Here is a 19325-nt window from a genome sequence, read left to right on the forward strand (position 1 = left end):
AAGATAAATTAAAACAAATGATAATCCCAGTTGCATAACTTCAAACCATAACATCCCCTGGACTTGCAGATTAAAGCAGAAGCAGCATCCATATTAACTACCCAAGGAACCTTCCGCTGCCATGCCTGTAATCTCCTAATCTCCTAAGTGCCACAGTTTGCCTGGCGAATAAAGAAAGAAAAAAAAAAAAAGACAGAACATATGGGCTTGATTGTAGCTACTGCCGTCCACAGGCTGGCATAAGGACACCAGCGCTGGCGTCAGGCAGGGTGCTGGCAGATGGGGCCCGGCCTGCCAGTCAGTATAGTCTGAAACATTAACGTCAGCTGACAAAAGACCTTTGAAAAAAAAATGAAAGGAATAGTCCCGGGAGTTTGTCTTTAACTTTTCTTTCCCCCCTCTACCCAATCCCCACCCCCCCCCCCACCCCCCGTGTCTCTCTCTCTCTCTCTCTCTCTCTCTCTCTCTCTCTCTCTCTCTCTCTCTCTCTCTCTCTCTTCTCCTCTGTCTCAAACTTCTCTGCCTGACAGTGACCACATATTCTGTGTTCTCTCGGCAGCCAGGTCTTTCTGTGCCTGCCTGTTTCCACTGCCAGGTCGTGGTCACTGAGCCTGTACTTGGTCAGGATTTGCCTCTGCTTCACATCTCTGACAGAGAGGAGATAGTCTGCTAATTTGTAATTTCTGTTTAGGATCAGATAGGAATTCATTCTACTTTGGTTTGAGGTTTGGTTTGTCCAATGTTCCAAATAGTCTTCTTTTTATTCATTAATTATTTTGTTGACTCTAATTGGTGTTTTGGAGGCAGTGCTGGACTGAGCTTGATGTGTGTTAGTTAGCTTCAGCACCAGCTGGCAAAGGGGACTCTTGTCAGGGTTCAGTTCCTGGGTTTCTTGTGCTTCAAAATTAAGTGTATTCTTGGGACTAGATTTTAAGTACATCCATAATTTTAGTGCTTGTTTTTGGATAGGTATAGTCAATGGGTAACAACCTAATTCTGCCCTACATGCGTTTGGTGTTTGGTGTTTTTGTTTGGACTTTCAATATGGACCGACAGAAGTCAGCATGTAGGGCCTCTATTGGATGCTTATCCCATGTAGTGTAGTCATGTGCACTGAGTGAGACCAGACCTCACTTCCATACAGCGTGATAAGCTGTATTATACTATCGAATAATTTGCACCAGATTGAGATAGGTATGTTTATGTTGTAAAATTTAGATTTTCTCTCTCTCTCTCTCTCTCTCTCTCTCTCTCTCTCTCTGCATTTGACATTGAGTGTGTATAACACACTCAAGACACTCTCCTAAAAGACAATGTGTAAACCGTAACCTGTAAACCAAATTCTCTCTCCTTGCGTCATGTCTCTGTATCTCTCTCGCCCCAATTTCCTGGTAATACTCCAATGGCCAATGGGGGCCAATTACAATCCATTGGTGCCACAGAGTCACCAAAGCCCATCAGTGTGCCTTATGGGCCCTGTCTGTGGACAGGTTGACTCAACATATCAGGGGCTTTGATATTGAAAAATCGGGGGGGGCTTTCGATTTCCTGACCACTGCGATGAATTTTTCAACGGTCTCGGGTGTTTGCATGGACGAGTGTGTGTTTCTCAGTGTGTGCGTGTAGGCCTGTCTTTCCTCTCTGTCTGCGAGTTGAGTGACAACACCATAAAACACTTGGCTGTTCTCCGCCGCTGTGTTCCCAGGGACATGCTAACACTTGAAAGCGCCCTCCTGATTTTAAGCCTTGTGTCAGCGGTTGACAGAGCGGGCTGCTTTGACGGCAGCCAGTGGGAGACGCTTTCTCAAGTTTTTCCCCCTTTTCTCTTCTTTCTTCAACATAACAGATGCGAGGGAACATATTTTATACAATCACTTGAGTTGGAATGTTCCCTCAGTTATCCCGAAGAAGATCCCTCTGTTTTCAGGCGATCAATGTCGCTTTGTTTCAAACGGCGATATCTAGAAAGCGAGCCTCCTCTTTCGGAAAAAACACATCAGATTGTATTTTGTATATGCCTCATAACACAATCGTCAGCCCTGGTTGTGCTGTGCTATGAGGTGGTTTGCGCCGGTTATGCTCTGCAGTGTTCGTCCACGCGTTGTTCCGTGTGCTGCTGAGCCTATAAAACCTCACCCCGCACCCACCACCCCAAATAGACATGCATCATTTTTAGTATGTGCATTATATTTACACATATGCTGGGGAAGGCGGGGGGGCTGACACCTCCCTTTGAGGTAAATTAGCATATAAACAAGGCAATACACAGGCTAGGGCTACGGCTATGACAATACCAGCCCAGAAACAATTACCAAATCCATTGTTTTTTTTATTGCGGATAATAAATGAGCATAGAGCGTGACATCTATCACACGGTTCCCCTGATATGTGTTTAATGACTCTGTGCCATGTGTACTGTGCATGCCAGCAGCATCGTGACCTTCCCACGAGCTCTTGCAGGCGAGCTGACTCCGACGTTGGCTGCTTTTCCCGGGCTCAGCTCGATTCAGCCAGAAGTGGAAAAACAAACGATTTGCATGGATCCTTCCACGCGGATTTAACGAGGAGAATTTGGATTTTGCCGCAACCACAAATGAGGAAATGGTAGCATATACAATACCGTTCAAAAGTTTGGGGTCATTTCGAAATGGAATTCATTTTGAAAGGAAAGCACAGTTTTTTTTCAATGAAGATAACAATGTATCAGAAACACAGTCTAGACATTGTTAATGTGGTAAATGACTATTCTAGCTGGAAACGGCAGATTGTAGGCAGGTGTACAGAGGCCCATTTCCAGCAGCCTGTGTTCTAATGGTTCATTGTTTAGGTAATCGTGTTCAAAGGCTAATTGATGATTAGAAAACCCTTGGGCAAAACTGTTAAATAAAAGTGTGGGTTTTCATGGAAAACATGAAATTATCTGGCCCCAAACTTTTGAACGTAGTGTGTATATATATATATATATATATATGGTCTATATATGGTCTATATATGAATATGGTTTTAGGTACAGCGTTTGCTCTAGAAGAGGCAAGCCCCGCTCCTTTGTGCTTTCACTTTCAAAGGAACCTTCCTTCCTAGCCAGACTAAACGGCTGGCTTATCCCCGTCCATTACTTATTCCCCACAGCCCCGGGATCATGCGTCGCGCAGTTTGGTGAGTTGCGTCGGGCTCCTCGGGATCCCTGGCGCTCGTCGAGACTGCCGGCGTGCCGCGCCAGCGGGGTCGACACGCACTCTGGGATAATGAGCAATTAAAACCCAAGCAGCGTCAACACGCCGTCATCATAGAAACTTGCGGAGAGCAGCCTCATCAAAGGAACATTTAAGAGAGTTGGCCTATTTTAAAATGTGGCTCTTTTTTTTAATCCTCGTATATTTATATATAATAATAATAATAATGATAATAATAAAGCTGTCTTGTATAGCGCATTTCTAGGACGGAATGCGCTTCACAAAAAAATAAAAATAAGAAATAAAGGAAAAAGGAAAGGGGCTCAAAATAGAAAAGTCATCAAAAAAAAGTCCTTGTAGGCGATTTTAAAAATGTGAGTTTTGAGGAGCGACTTGAAAGAATAAATGGATTTGGCCTCTCTAACGGAGGTGGGGAGATTGTTCCAGAGTGCAGGTGCAGCAGAGCTGAAGGCCTGTCCTCCCATGGTGACCATATATATAAACGTGTGGAAAGAACTAGGCTAGCACTGGTCTTGGTGTTTCCAGCTGCTTCTCAACAGCTCTTTGAGTTGTGTCGGGTCTGGTCTGGAGTGAACTCTGTGTGAGAGTGAGAGAGTGAGTGTGAAGACGCTAAACAAAAGAATCCGAAAATCCCAGTCAGAAATCCCTGTGGAGGTTTATATTTCATGTCTCGGCTAATTGCTTTTTTTTGTTGCTATTTTTAACTTTATTAATCACTTAACACGGCGTCACAGAATAAGACTTTATCATCCTGGCGGGCGGGGGGGGGGGGGGGGGAGACTTTCACGTTGTGAATTGATCGAAGAGAAATGTCGTCTCAGGCCCGCCTCTTCTCCCCTTTAGTGCTGTGTTTGAGGTGTAATGCATTCGCCCGCCTCGGCAGCAGAATACAGATCGAGGGCACAATTGCTTTTCTCAGACAGCAGCGTCGCCTGCGTGTGAAAAATCGCTGTTTTCACAAAGAACGAGCAATCTCATGGAATACCAAAAAATACCTATATATTGAGGCATTTTGATCAAGCAGCCGTCACTCTACCATCTCTCTCTCTCTCTCTCTCTCTCGCCCCTCAATGTATGGGGTTTGTTTGGTTCCATTCTGGGTATTTTTCAAACAGTGACTCATTGAAGCGGCGTAGGCAAGCGTGAGAGTTTGACTGGCTTGCCTCGGGGCAGCCACGCTGTTTGATTCCACTATTGATTCACAGGGGAGCCTCTTCCAAATGTCTCAAACACTCGGAAACTACCGGAAAGACCTCCACAGCGAGCATATTATTGACGGTAGTGGCAGAGGTATTGATGTTGTGGACTCTGAAGCAGCCTCTTTAGGATGGAGGTAAATAGTGCAATATTCGACACAAAGGACGGACAAGTCGATACCATTTCGTGTTTGTGACCTCTGATATGTAGACCTCTGAATGTATGACCAAGTTTTGCTTGAGCTAAGGATTATCTCTTATTGTAGTTTCCAACTGGAAACTAACACTGCCTGTCTTCACTTATGGGGGTCGCCCATTCTTTGGTGTCAAACTGACATGACATGTATCATACATCACATGTATGGTCAATTAAATGAAGTCAAAGGTAAGCAAATAATCACAATCAAATATGAAGCTGAGTGGAGTATGCGCCACCTTTAAGCATCTCAATGTTGCGCCTTTGTGAACTTTCCGTTTTATACACACACACACACACACACTTGCTTTTGCCACACACACACACGTATTGCTGGGAATGGTTTTAAAAGGACATGGAGATTTTTTAGCAGCCAAGGCGTATGTGTAACGATTCACCTCCATTTTTTCAGGGACATCGCCGCACGAAACTGCCTGCTGACCTGCAAGGGTCTGGGGAGAGTGGCCAAGATCGGGGACTTCGGGATGGCCCGGGACATCTACAGGTGAGAGCCTCACTACGGAGCCCAGCGGGGGATGGATTGATAGGCAGTAGCTACTCACACACACGTGTGTTTTGTGATTCAATCATCGGGCTGAGACAGGGGTGTGTGCGGTATCTCATCTCTCCAGGGTGTGATACTGCTGCAATCTGTCTGCCCCCTGCCTGTTCCACGTCCACCCATCCCTAACAGCATGACTGAGCAGCCCACGAGCCAATGGGAAGGAGAATGGCTTTTATGTGGGGGGGAGGGGAAGTTCCATGAAAGTCCTTATCACCCCATTGCATTCTTCCACTATAAATATACCATATATACGGTTCATGTGCACCCATGCACAAACAGACAGACAGACAGACAGACAGACAGACATGGCAACTAATTCACACGCCCTAAGTTACCTAAAACTCACCTGCATTCACCACACACACACACACACACACACACACACACACACACACACGCGTGCGCGGGAACTAATTCACATGCCCTAAGTCACCTAAAACTCACCTGCATTCACCTCAGGGGACTGCTCATCTATGCAGAGACAAGCGCACACATACACACACATGCATGTTATTTGTGTTAGTGTATGGGCACTCCTGTGTTTAAGTCAGGTCTATTCCGAGGCTCAGGCGCTGGCCTGTTGGCGTTGGCTCCTGGCTGTGAGCGTGGTCATAAACGTGGCGCATAAAGCCCATATGCATATAAAAAATGATTGTTCCATCGATCGGACGTTTGTTTGTCTCGGGCCATGAAAACAAAGCAAAAATAAATAAATAATGAAACAAAATGGTTCTTTTGGGACTGTTCTACAGAGGAAAAGTCAACACAGTTCTGTGTGAGTGCTGAGAGTGAGACCTGAACAACTCAAAGAGCGGTTCTTGTTCAAAGTCAAATAGAAGAAATTGGCCAGCCAGGTGCATTTTGGGAAGTGGCCAGGCATTTCTGGCTTGTTTTTCTGTGTGTAACCTCCTTATTACTGTAAAGTGTTGTGCTTGACAGTTGACGATGAATACTTGTTCCTGTCAGTGCTGTTTTTAAGGGTCGTTTAAGGTTGTCCTTTTCAAAGTCTGAAAAATTCAGTGACAGGTTCTGGACAAGAGCTTTCTCGCTTCTAGGTCCACTTAGCTCAGTTCATGAAGCCCGTTTGCAACAAATTGATCTCTAATGAATTCACAGAGCATTTGGCAGCAGGCAAACATCTTGGCATCAACATTTGCCAGCTTTGCAACAAAACCAGATCATTTATTTTAATCTTGCCTGTGGTTGCGATGGCAATCATTGATGTTCTCGAGCTGTGTAGTATAATTCTCCACGCTCATCCATCATCATATGATCCCTCAACCCCAGATTTTACTTTTTAGTTATTCACCCATTCTCACTAATGGGTTATTGACATTTCACAGATTTCTGCTTCTGATTCCTCTCCTTTGTAGGGCCTCGAATCCATGCTAACCACTTCCAGGCACGTTTCTAACGCATTCAACAAATCGAACAGCCAAGTCCACCGTTTGATGTGTAGTCACACAAACTGAAGTATATGTATGTCTCAGGGACGTATGTCTTGGAGACTCTTATCGCAAGCAGAAACGTGGATTATCTTGCGCGTGAGAACCAGATAATTCTACCTCCTAGCTTAATAAAATAAAAAAAGGCCTGTCAGCCCTGTTCACTGCTTCTTTCCTCCTCCTTTTTAGATAAGATAAGGAATTCTTACGAGCATTGATGCTGAAATGTTGCGTTTAGTGTAAAACCGTAACCAGTACATCAAACAGGGTGTGCCAGATAGAGCCATTATTTGCTCAATTGTGGCGCGTCACTTTTTTCCTCTCACTCCGAGCCTCTACTTTTGAATGTGGCTGTTGTTGCCATGGCGACGTGGCTGTGAGCAGGCATTTGTCTTCTTTCCATCCTTCTTCACCTCTATCTATTTTTCCTTATTGTTTTGGTGCTTTGTTTCTAAATCGGTCTCTTCCATCGATTTGTTTCCACCTCTCAATGTCACCCTAGTGTGTTACTGCCTCCAGGTCCCAGGGGGAGCGTTATTGCGGTGTGCCTGCCAATGTCTGCTGAGATATACCTGCACACCCCGTGGGCAAATGAGGCCTTTAGTGAAAATATTGACGTATTTTAATCATTCCGAGTGTCCCGGTTGGTTACAAACTGGTTTGAATTTTTGCATAATCAGTGTTTTATAACATAGAATGCGCAAAATGCCAGGCTAACTAGAAGTTAAGAAGCAGAAGTAACTGTTTGCAAAGAATGTAATAAAACCCATGGGAAATTAAGTCGTATTTCCCATGAAACTATACGCTTTTCCAATTGGAATTCCAATGGATTGCAGCATATCTAATTTTGCTTTGCGCTATAGTGCCACGGTTTGGTCAGTTAATTAAAAAAATTTGTAAAGTGTAGGCTGACATATTGGACAGTTTAATAGCAGCATTGTAAAATGTCAGTGAGCTTTTCTGTGGACGCTGTCCATTACAGTTTAAGCACTAGACATCTGTCAGTGTTCAATTACCGTGTGTGCATATGCAAGTGTATAGAATATGTATGCATGTGCATATCTGAACACACACGTGTGTGTGTGTGTGTGTGTGTGTGTGTGTGTGTGTGTGTGTGTGTGTGTGTGTGTGTGTGTGTGTGTGTGTGTGTGTGTGTGTGTTGTACATGCAGGGCCAGTTACTACAGGAAAGGAGGGCGCGCCATGCTTCCGGTGAAATGGATGCCACCGGAAGCCTTCATGGAGGGCATCTTCACCTCCAAGACCGACACATGGTGAGTCTGCCCATCTTAGCTTTTCACTACTGGTCTCTCTATCCGTCTTAGCTTTACACTACTGGTCTCTATCCATCTTAGCTTTACACTACTGGTCTCTATCCGTCTTAGCTTTACACTACTGGTCTCTATCCATCTTAGCTTTACACTACTGGTCTCTCTACCCATCCTGGCCTTTCACTACTGGTCTCTCTATCCGTCCTGGCCTTTCACTACTGGTCTCTCTATCCGTCTTAGCCTTTCACTACTGGTCTCTCTATCCATAGCCCCGTCCACACGGGCGAAAACAATCTTTTCCCCTCTCTTTTCCTTTGATGCGTTTCAGTAATTTCTCTGTAAAAACAGACTCATTGCAAAAACGCATCTAGCTGTAGAAACGCTGTAGTACATATTCAAGGCCACTCTGTGGCGCTGGTTCTCCACCCAAAAAAAGAAGAAGACGAGGCTAGTAAAGACGAAGCTACAAAAATAATACAAATCAAATAAAAATGTACGGAACTGTAATGTTCCCCTGGGGGGGGGGGGGGGCGATCATTTGCATATCTGGCGTCTAATTATAACATCAAATGGTTTATTACATGTCTGTCTTTCACATCTCACCTTTTCACTACTGGTCTCTCATTCACTCCTTAACTTAAAGATCTCTCTTTCACACCTTACCTTTTCACTACTGGTCTCTCTTTCACTCCTTAACTTAAAGATCTCTCTTTCACACCTTACCTTTTCACTACTGGTCTCTCTTTCACTCCTTAACTTAAAGATCTCTCTTTCACACCTTACCTTTTCACTACTGGTCTCTCTTTCCTTGTCACCTAGGGTCTCTCTTTCACATCTTACAATTCAACTACGGGTCTCTTTACCAATACTAGTCTCTCTTTCCCATCTCACATTTTCCCTACTAGTCTTTCTTTCCCATCTCACATTTTCCCTACTAGTCTCTCTTTCCCATCTCACCTTTTCCCGACTAGTCTCTCTTTCACACTGTCTCCTCCCTGTTTAGCTGTCCGCTAAACAGGGTAGACCACCCTGTCCGCTGGTCTCTTCCTTCCTATCTTGTCATCATCACTGTTTCTCTCTTTTCCTATCATCCTCGACTGGTCTCTCTGTGACTCGCTTGTCCTCATTAGCGTTCACACTGACCCCCAGGGCCTCTCTCTCGCTTTGTCTCTCACATCGTCTCCCTATCTGTCTCACAGTGGGCGCTTGCATCTCTATTTTCAACCCCAATGCCTCTGATGGAAGTGGTTGCTGTTCACAAAGGGCAATGTGTTTTTCATTGTGTCTTTCACCGTTTTAGATGAACACGGTGATTAGGTACTCTCTGATCCGTATTCTCCATATTGTCGCCTGAACATAAATGCCTCTCCAAAAATGTTTTGTTCAGAAATTGGATTGTCAGTAGAGAGAAGCCGGCTATTTATTATTTTTGCAGAAAACAAAATAAGAGTTGATTTTAAATGCTTGTTGAAATCCAGAATAAAATGTATTAGATGATAAAAATGAACAAACCACGTCCGTAAAAAGAAAAGCATTCGCTTTATTCACTTATTGTGAAATTCCATTTGTTGATCGTTAAACCGTCTGATTGTCCACTGAACAGAAGAACTGTTGAGTTTCTCCCTTCCTCTCCTCCTCAGGTCATTCGGGGTCCTCCTGTGGGAGATCTTCTCCCTGGGCTACATGCCCTACCCCAGCCGCAGTAATCAGGAAGTCCTGGAGTTTGTTACCAACGGGGGACGGATGGACCCTCCAAAAAACTGCCCTGGTCCAGTGTAAGTGAAGAGCTGAACACAAACACACACGCACAGAGAGATCGACACACAAACACACATCCACTCTATTCACTGTCCAAAATAACAATTTGAGCATAATGCTCCCATGTGGTCAAACCTATCCTCATAAACATTCCCATATGAAAAATGCTAATTTATTTATGAAATGTTAATTGAATGCCTGGCAGCACTTGGCTGTGTATATAATACATACTTAGTCAAAGTATAATTACAGGAGGCTCTGGATGTATGCGTGTCTGTCATTCAATTATCTCAACACGCGTTCATCCGATCGACTTCACACCTGGCGGGTGTATTTCTGAGGACCCAAGGAAGTGCAGGGTCGAGTGTGAAGTCGTTCGGATGAGTGGTTCTCGGAAAAAGCTGCAAGCAGCAACGCAAGAGGCTTAGCAATCGGCTTCTTCCAAACAGGCATGTTTCGAACGGCCCTGCACTATTCTAGATGAATATAGATACTCATGTTCATCCTGATGGCGAGCCAAACACAAGTGGGGGAAAATCAAGGGTTGCATGAGGTTTCTCACTAAGAACCAAATATAAAAGTCCCCTTTCGTAAACTGCATGAGCCGGCGGCGCTAACCAGAAATGGCGTCATCGCGGCACCCGGACACTCTCCCTGCGTCGATTCGTATCATGTCACGCACCTAAGCGCCGGCTCCACGGGCAAACCGACGTCCGCAGCGACACTACGGTGAAACGGCGACTATAAATTCCCCTGGCCCTTCGTGGACTGACCGCCAGCTTCACGCACGGAGCCCCACAGAGACTATAAATTCTGCTCAAATCTCCCTCTCGTCTCTGTCTCTCTCTGGACATGGTTTCACGCGGTGCGGTGCACGCAGTATATTCTACTCTGGCATCTTTGTGACTTTACCGGCTTACCGCCGCAGTCCATTCCCCTGCAGTCCATTCCTGACACATGCACGCGCGCATACACGCACGCACGCTCCCTCCCTCCCTCCCTCCCTCCCTCCCTCCCTCCCTCCCTCACTCACCCACTCCCTCCCTCCCAGACCTGCTCACCATACGCTTCATGCTTGCTTATCTTTTTACAAACTGCAAGCGTACCTTGGCCTCCTCCGCCCCTCTTAAACAAAGACCCTCCACGCGTTGCTATTAGCACACAAAGGACCTACTGGATAATTGAAAAAGCAGCCTTGCAATAAATAAATACATGGAGGAGGTCTGGTGAATGCATCACCATGTTTTGCTTGCTGTGTTTTCCTCTCGCGCTTTAATTCTCAAAGGTAAGCTTTCCACCCTGTAGGAGGCCGCCGTTCATTTCCCCCGGCAAGCGATGGAAACAAGCTAATAAACATTCCTTTTTTTTGTTCTAAAGAGGGGATCGGAGACTTTAATTAGTGCACGCTTATACCAGTGGGGGATGCTATATTCATTGTATTATGTTTAATTGAACTGTTTTGTTTGTGTGTGTGTGTGTGTGCGTGCGTGCGTTCATGTGCGTGCGTGCCTGTGTGTCCTAGGTACCGCATCATGACCCAGAGCTGGCAGCACCAGCCTGAAGACCGGCCCAACTTCTCCACCATCCTGGAGAGGATTGACTACTGCCTCCAGGTAACCCGAGCGGGGACTGATGTTAGCGTGGCGTGAACGTGTGTACGGTATCTCCGACGGTGTGTGTTCTGATCTGCTCGGGGTCGGGCCTTTATCCTGTTGATGGGACACCTGGTCATTCAGGCCCTCGGACGAACTCTCTGAGTGCTCTGATGTACGTCTTTGGAAGTGGTGATGCTGAGATGCCAGGTCATAAATTTGTGTTTACAAATTAGAATTTGCCCTTTGTTCTGTTTCTGAAGCCTAAAACGTGCTACTCAAAGCCATTTAGGGGATTTCTCTGTATAAATCGTTTAATTCTGGTCCACTTTTGCACTGGAGTGATAAAACTATAACTTTAACTACAAACTATACCACTAGAAGCTGCTAATGGGAAAACGTACAGGTTTTAACTAGGGCTGGGCAAGTTAACACGTTAATTACGTGTTAACGCAATCTTATTTTAATGCGATTAATACAAATTGCAGTAAGTGACTGAATACCGAATGCCTGAATACAATTGCCAAATCTGTGGTGTTCCATAAGTTTCATATTCAACCCACACTGAGTGAGTCAGTAAAACTCCCTCAAGATCACTTGGTCTAGTTTTTGCTTACTAAGTACATTTGGTATGAATGATAATGTGTCATTCCATTTGATAATCTCATTTAACTTTGATTGGAGTGGATTTAAAATAGAATTTTAAAGGTGCAATGGCGCGAGTTAACTCACCAATACTATGCGATTAATGGTCTTTAATCGTTGCCCAGCCCTAATTTTAACGTACTCAAAGTAGTCCAACAGTTCTGGTTGTTTGGTTAAGTCTGTGGGTCCGCCCCCTCCCAGGACCCTGACGTGGTGACCACGCCCCTGCCGGTGGAGTACGGCCCAATGATGGAGGAGGAGGAGCAGGCGGCGGCCAATCCCGACGAGGCCACGGTGCCGGCCATACTGGTGGTCGGTGCGACCCCAGACGGCCACAGCAGAGCCAGCCAGCCTCCCCCTCCCTCCTACCCTGGAGAGGAGAACCGGAGAGGAGGAGGAGGAGGAGGAGGAGGCACAGTGGGTGGAGGGGACGTAGCCGGCCCCGGTGCTCCCGACGCCAAAGCTCAGCTGGCCGCCCAGCAGCCCGCGCTGTGCCTGCGGCAGCACCAGCACCAGCAACCCCGCCCGCAGATCTCCTCCACGCCCTCCTCTTCCGCCGCCGCCGCCGCCGCCACCACCACCACCTCCTCCTCCTCCACCTCCTCCTCCTCCTCCGCCGTCCAGGCCGTCTGCGAGGGCGGCCACGTCAACCTGGCCTTCGCCCAGGGCCACCTGCCGCAGGAGAAGGACCGCAACGGCAAGCCCAACAGCCTGTGGAACCCCACCTACGGCTCCTGGTTCCTGCAGCAGCAGCAGAGGAAGCAGCAGCAGCAGCAGCAGCAGCAGCAGAGGCAGGGCTGCATGGGGGGCGGCGGAGGCGGCAGCAGGGTGCCGGGAGAGGGCCAGGAGCAGGTGGGGCGGACGGTGGCGGAGGCAGCTGGCGCCCTGGGGCTCCAGCACCAACACAAGCAGTTCCAGCACCAGTTCCAACTGCAGCAGCAGCAGCAGCAGCAGCAGCATCAGCTCCAGATGCTCCACCACCACCACCACCAGCAGCAGCAGCAGCAGCAGCAGCAGCAGCAGCAGGGGATGTGCAGGCCCCTGCTGCCCCCGCCCCCTCCACCCGCCTCCCAGTCGCCCCTGCTTCTCGACTCGGCCGCCCTGCACCCGGTGCCCCTCTACAGACTGCGCCGCTTCCCCTGCGGGAACATCGGCTACGGCTTCCAGGAGCAGGGGGTCCCCTTGGAGACGTCCAACCCCCCCACGTTGCTCCAGCCCCCGGCTCCGTCGGCGGGCAGCAGCATCACCACCACCACCTCCTCCTCCTCCTCCATCCCCTCGGGCCCCCTGCCTCGGGGGAGCTCCCTCTCTGCCTCGGCCACCATGGGTCACTCAGGCATGTCGGAGGACAACCGTCCGCTGCTGGTAACCATGGGGACGGTGCAGGACCCCCGGCTGCCGAGGATGGAGGGCCACAACGCCACCGTGCTTTAGCCTGATTGTCCGCCCTGGTTTTTTTTAGTACTCTAAACAGAAAGGCCCCTGTATGGAAGCACAGGAGGAACCGCGGTCAGAATGAAAAACACACTAAACTTTTTGGAATGTAAACCAAATGTAGCGTTGCTCTGAAACCACAGACTCACGGTGGGTTTTTACAGTGAATCCAACGAAACATTGTAACAAAATGATTTACATTGATAACCCACGTTATTTGTTTAGCTATCTAGCCACGGTTAACCACCAGCTGTGGAAACCAGATGTTAATGGCTTTCAAACGTTTAGTTTACATTCCAGAAAGTGTTCATACACAACTCCCCCCCCCCCGACCATTCCACCCGACAGGTTGCTTTTTCGAAAACAACAAAACCCCGGGCTTGGCTTAGCCTAGCCTCATATGTGGCCCTCGCTCTGTGAGACACCATAGAGGACGGCCGCAGTACGCGGTGTCCTTTGATTCTGTTGAATCCACTTAGTCGTTTGTTTACGTGCATGTTTACAAGGTGCAAGCACTCCTAACACAGTTGGGCTCTTTGCCCTTCCATGCTCCTCAGATACGAGCATATATGACTAAACAACCGACGAACCAAAGCAAGAAGTGGATTGTAAAAAAAAAAAATGGTTGCAGCGTAGCAACAGAATTTCATTGTAAGGACATTTGCGCCAGTACTCAAGGTAATGATAAATTCAAATAGAAAATAAAATGTTTTCTAAAGGCCAATTCGGAGGAACATATGGGGCTGAGCTCAGCCAAGCTCGGGAGACATTTGGAGGTAGTTACGATGCAAAGGTCTTGTACTTGGATATGGACGTGGCAATAACTCATACTTTGAAATGTGTACTTGTACAACAAATTCACGTGTTTTAAATTTACAAACAAAATAGTTTTATACACATATATTATTACCTATTGAACTATATATGCGCTATCTTCATTCTTCAGTTTCACACTTTGTATTTCTGGAGTGACCAATTAACAGGTTGCAATAAATACATATTTGTAGTGACAGTGAAAGAAATGATTATCCGGTTATTTATTCACGGTCAAAAACCACACATTTTTTACTCATGCCGGTGACTTAAAATTGAAAACACAGGTGTGTGAATGTTGTAATGTACACAGTTCAAAATTTGAGGTCAGATTATTTTCTACAACTTTGCACATCCTATTCTACAAGTACACAAGCATAGTTGGCAAGTACCCTCCCTCCCCCCCCCCATTCACTGATGGATGCTGAAGCACATCAAAGTACTGAAAAACACTCGGAAAAGCAAATGATGCAGAGAACAGCCTAGTTTTAAGAGTAAAAAATGTTATTTTTTTAACTCTGAATGGACTTTGAATGTGTGTGACAAGGCCCTGGAATGCGTGAAGAGAAGGGCGGCTGAGGCACAGAAAGACACGGGGAGAACTCGACCACATCTCCCAGAGACCCAGTGTGTTAATGAACTGCTGCGGATGTTCTGGGCTGTCCTTCGTGTGGCCACGGATGGGCAGGATGCTATTTTGATGCTATTTCTTTGGAGAGGCGAGATTGGCCTAAACACGATGCTCCGCCAGCAGCAAAATGTGCCAGTCTGTTCCCGAGGCAAAGCCCCTTACATTGTCCCTAATCCAGTTCCCTGTGGATTTCACATTATATCGCATAACACCTTGCCATCCAACTACTTTTCAAAGGATACCACAGCATTGGACACCAGAGACATTTTTTATGGAAACAATAACAAGAAAGAAAAAAAAAAAGATGGGGAAATTGTGTGTTGATGTTCACTAGCCTGCTTGTTAATTTATTCATTAGTTTATTTATTTGGAAAAAGGCCCTATTAATAATTCATGAATCTGCTTCTCTAGGTCCAAAACAAATTCACTTTACAAAAGCTCGATTTCATTTAGGCCCCTTAACTGAATATATATATATTTTTTGTAACAAAGGAACACAAATTAAAGGCGGGTAAATAGGTCATAAATAATACAGCACATGGAATGTCAGAAGCATTATGGAAACATTCTGTAATGCGCTGTGAGGATTCAATTTGTGGAGATGTATGATATTAAATAATCGTCAAGTCAATGAGGATTAAAAGCTGTTAGAGATAAAAAACAATCTACTTGGAACAATATGTTTGAGTAGGTTTGTGTCAACATCAATTTACATTTATTTACAGTTCAAACACAGACCGTCTTATTGTTAAAGTCAAAACACTTATTTAGCTGTTGTTTTCAGTCAACTTTTAATCATTATTTTTACAAAAGATTTCAGAAAAAATCAGAAAAAAAAAAAATACAAACACAAAGACAACAAAATATTTGAGTTATGGTCTATTTCACATACTTTGGAACCAGAAAAGTATTGGGTATAACCGAATAAATAGTTAAATTGCTTATTTTCACAAGTGCTACACAAGTGCCACGTGTTTCTTGAATTGCATATTATTTTCATTTCCCTTAACAAAGAATGACTGTTTTGAAACGACAAAAGTATCCCACACATTGAACATTGAAATACAAACTGCTTTTGTTATCGGCTTCTTCTGCCATGTCCCCTCGTCGCACATTTATTTACACACACCACATGGTTTGTGTTACAAGGCATCTTATTATTTTTTCACTTGCACAACAAGGATATTTTTGTGCTTCATGACGTGTGTTTGCCTCAAGGCGAGCGGTGAGAACGATGTTTACGATGTTGCTTCTCTTGTCAGGCATCACCTGCTTTTCAAACTTCACGTCACGTGCAAGTTTTTTTTATGCACAAAAACAAATGACAACGCTCATCGGCCGACGGAGCGTTAACGGTTGGTCCAGGCGTCCCGACAGTTTTGAGATTAATAAAACATCTTCTGCACCGATGTTACATCCATAACGATGTGCTCTCCTTCACAGCTCACCTCCATTGTTTTGTGTAACAAACAAAAAAAAGAACAAATTGATCCGAAACTGTAAAAAAAAAAAGAAAAAAAAGAAATGTTGTAATTATGAAGTATTGTACTATGACTCTGGTAAAAGCTGTAATTTGCCCTACAGAAGACATTCGCCAAAATGAATAAATTACTATATAAAGACTAGATTGTCCAACATTACATTACATTTATATAGCTGATGCTTTGGTCCAAAGAGACTTGCATTCAACAGTGAAAATACAATCCCCTAGACTTGCAGTTATGGGAGACTGGGGATGCTTGGAAATGTTTGTCATATCTCTGCTGCAAGAGCTTAGGCCTGTGCAGTTCCACTATGTGTTAACTTGATAAATGTGAATGAAGAGTCAGAATTCCTCAATTCCTAAGCCAGGAAATAAGCGCCTTGCTCCCTTCATTCAGGGCATTCATATGACTTGTATGAGTACAACATGAGTGAATATGAAGAATGAATGAATGTAGTTAAGACATTTAAGCCTAAATAACAAGAATCAAACGCACATAATGCTGAATGTTGGATAACATGCCACCACGTTGCTTTCAACAAGTAGGTTCCTCCTCAACATGAAACCAGACACATTAAACATGTAATATAAACGTATAGAAGTACTCCACTATCAACTATCAAGCAATAGAAAACAAACAAGGGGTTAGGAGTACAAAATAAACACTCATTGATGGTGGTCTCTCCAGTTTCCCTGGACCTCAACACCTGCATTACACCAAAGTCCATGTCTACATCCACCGATGAGGGCCAGAGAAACAAAGTGCACCTGAACCCCATCTCCCCCTCCAGGCCCCGCCCCCTGACACCTGAATCCCCTCCAGGCCCCGCCCCCTGACACCTGAACCCCAGCTCCCCCTCCAGGCCCCGCCCCCTGACACCTGAACCCCAGCTCCCCCTCCAGGCCCCGCCCCCTGACACCTGAATCCCCTCCAGGCCCCGCCCCCTGACACCTGAACCCTCTCCAGGCCCCGCCCCCTGACACCATCTCCCCCTCCAGGCCCCGCCCCCTGACACCTGAACCCTCTCCAGGCCCCGCCCCCTGACACCTGAATCCCCTCCAGGCCCCGCCCCCTGACACCTGAACCCTCTCCAGGCCCCGCCCCCTGACACCATCTCCCCCTCCAGGCCCCGCCCCCTGACACCTGAACCCTCTCCAGGCCCCGCCCCCTGACACCTGAACCCCATCTCCCCCTCCAGGCCCCGCCCCCTGACACCTGAACCCTCTCCAGGCCCCGCCCCCTGAACCCTATCTCCCCCTCCAGGCCCCGGCCCCTGACATGTGACCTGAACCCCTGGTCCCTCGCCGTCCCAGCAGACCCCTAGCTCCAGGCCCCAGGGAAACAGAAGCAGGACGACCCTCAGCAGGTTCAGCACATTAGACTATGCCACAACCACATCATGTGATAAGAGTATATTGATCACTTGTTAAGTCTATAGTAAATGAGTAAAACCAGTAACCACCCAAAGTGCTTTACAATATTGCCTCACAATCACCCATTCAACCACACATTGACGGCGCCGTCAGCCATGCAAGGCGACAGCCAGCTCGTCGGGAGCAGTGAGGGTGAGGCGTCTCGCTCAGGGACACCCCAACACTCAGCTAGGAGGAGCCGGGGATTGAACTAGCAACCTTGTGGTTACCAGCCAATCCACTCTACCTACTGCTGCTGCCCGCATAGATATAGAATGTATATATTATATTATTATATATGATCATATTATATTATTAGGGCCAGCCAGAGGAATCAGCCAGTAATATGGAGTTTTTCCAAATTAGGTGTAGAACACTAAATATAATTCATTTTACAGTGAATACAGTGTATTCGCTGCTGACCTGTAAAATTGCTGGCCAAAAAAAAATCACCTGGCCAACCAATCACAGGGACCACACCCATACTTAGGCCTACGACCAATCACACACAAACTAACTATTTAACTATCAAGGTCATTCTATCATCTATGGCACACAACAGGCTGGCACACAACATGAACACACTACAGACACACACACTAAACACCCCCTTTGCCGGGACTTGAACCCGGTCGGAATGTGTTTTTGACACATAGACATTGTTGCATTACCGTACAGTTAACGTTAAAGGTCCCATGGCATGAAAATTTCACGTTATGAGGTTTTCTAACATTAAGTTGAGTTCCCCTAGCCTCCATATGGTTAGGAGTAGTAGCTAAAAATAGTAGTAGTAGTAGCTAAAAATTGCGTTAGGTGTAAACCGGGAAGTTGGTATCTTGCTCCGCCTTTGAAAAAAGGATGACTGAAACGATCGCCATGACATTATATGGGGCCATGTTACCTCCCCTTTCTCTGCTTGGCCCGCCCAGAGAATTTGGCCCGCCAATGAGACAATGAGCTAGGACCGTGCGAGCGCCATGTGTGTGTGTGAATACACACACTGTAACGCAAGTGTTCTTTGTTATTTGGATAAACGTTCTGCAGTTGGTGTTATGGCGCATAACACGCAACACAATAACGCAAGCTTGCATAAAGCTCTCATTTGGTGAAAAGACTAGACTGCGTCGGGTTGGTTGAGAAGGAATTGGGAACCGCGACATGGAGGAGAAAAGGATTGTTGCCCTGGATTGTCCGTCGGAGCCCCGCTGCCGCGGTAGCGGGCAGCGTTCAGCGGGCAGCGGGGCTCCGGCGGGAGACAACCCCGGGCAACGGGCAGCGTTCAGCGGGCAGCGGGGCTCCGACGGACAATCCTGGGCAACAACCCTTTTCTCCTCCATGTCGCAGTTCCCAATTCCTTCTCAACAAACCCGACGCAGACAACCCCGGGCAACAATCGTGGGCAACAATCCCTTTCTCCTCCATTTCGCGGTTCAGTCTGTACTTAATATTGGCGTGGAAGTGGAAGAACCAGAGGCGTCTGAGAACCCGACACAGTCGTTTGAGATTCATAATATCATCCGGAGGCGCAAACAGCTTTTGACCATGATAATATATTATATTATATAGATATCTAAATATAATATATTATTTAGATATAGAGCTCCAGGACTCCCGCCAGCGCACCTGGAGTGTTCAGTGTTCCACTGCAAACACTAGCGCATGGTACCGTGGCCGCAAGCTGCTCAGGGCC

The 19325-nt window shown here is 46.4% G+C and overlaps 1 protein-coding gene across 1 annotated transcript in view; it reads left to right on the forward strand.

Annotated features, from left to right (window-relative positions):
• Positions 1-13295, forward strand: part of alk (ALK receptor tyrosine kinase) — a gene marked incomplete at both ends in the record, with an annotated part of 301524 nt that extends 288229 nt beyond the window's left edge. Inside the window, 5 exons of the mRNA XM_084481688.1 lie at positions 4999-5091; positions 7768-7869; positions 9507-9641; positions 11147-11237; positions 12063-13295. Coding sequence (XP_084337814.1) covers positions 4999-5091; positions 7768-7869; positions 9507-9641; positions 11147-11237; positions 12063-13295 — 1654 coding nt within the window. The remainder of the gene's footprint in view (positions 1-4998; positions 5092-7767; positions 7870-9506; positions 9642-11146; positions 11238-12062) is intronic.
• Positions 13296-19325: the final 6030 nt, after the last annotated feature.

The sequence above is a fragment of the Micromesistius poutassou genome, assembly GCF_964030765.1.
Source record: "Micromesistius poutassou genome assembly, chromosome: 17".
Lineage (NCBI taxonomy): Eukaryota > Metazoa > Chordata > Actinopteri > Gadiformes > Gadidae > Micromesistius > Micromesistius poutassou.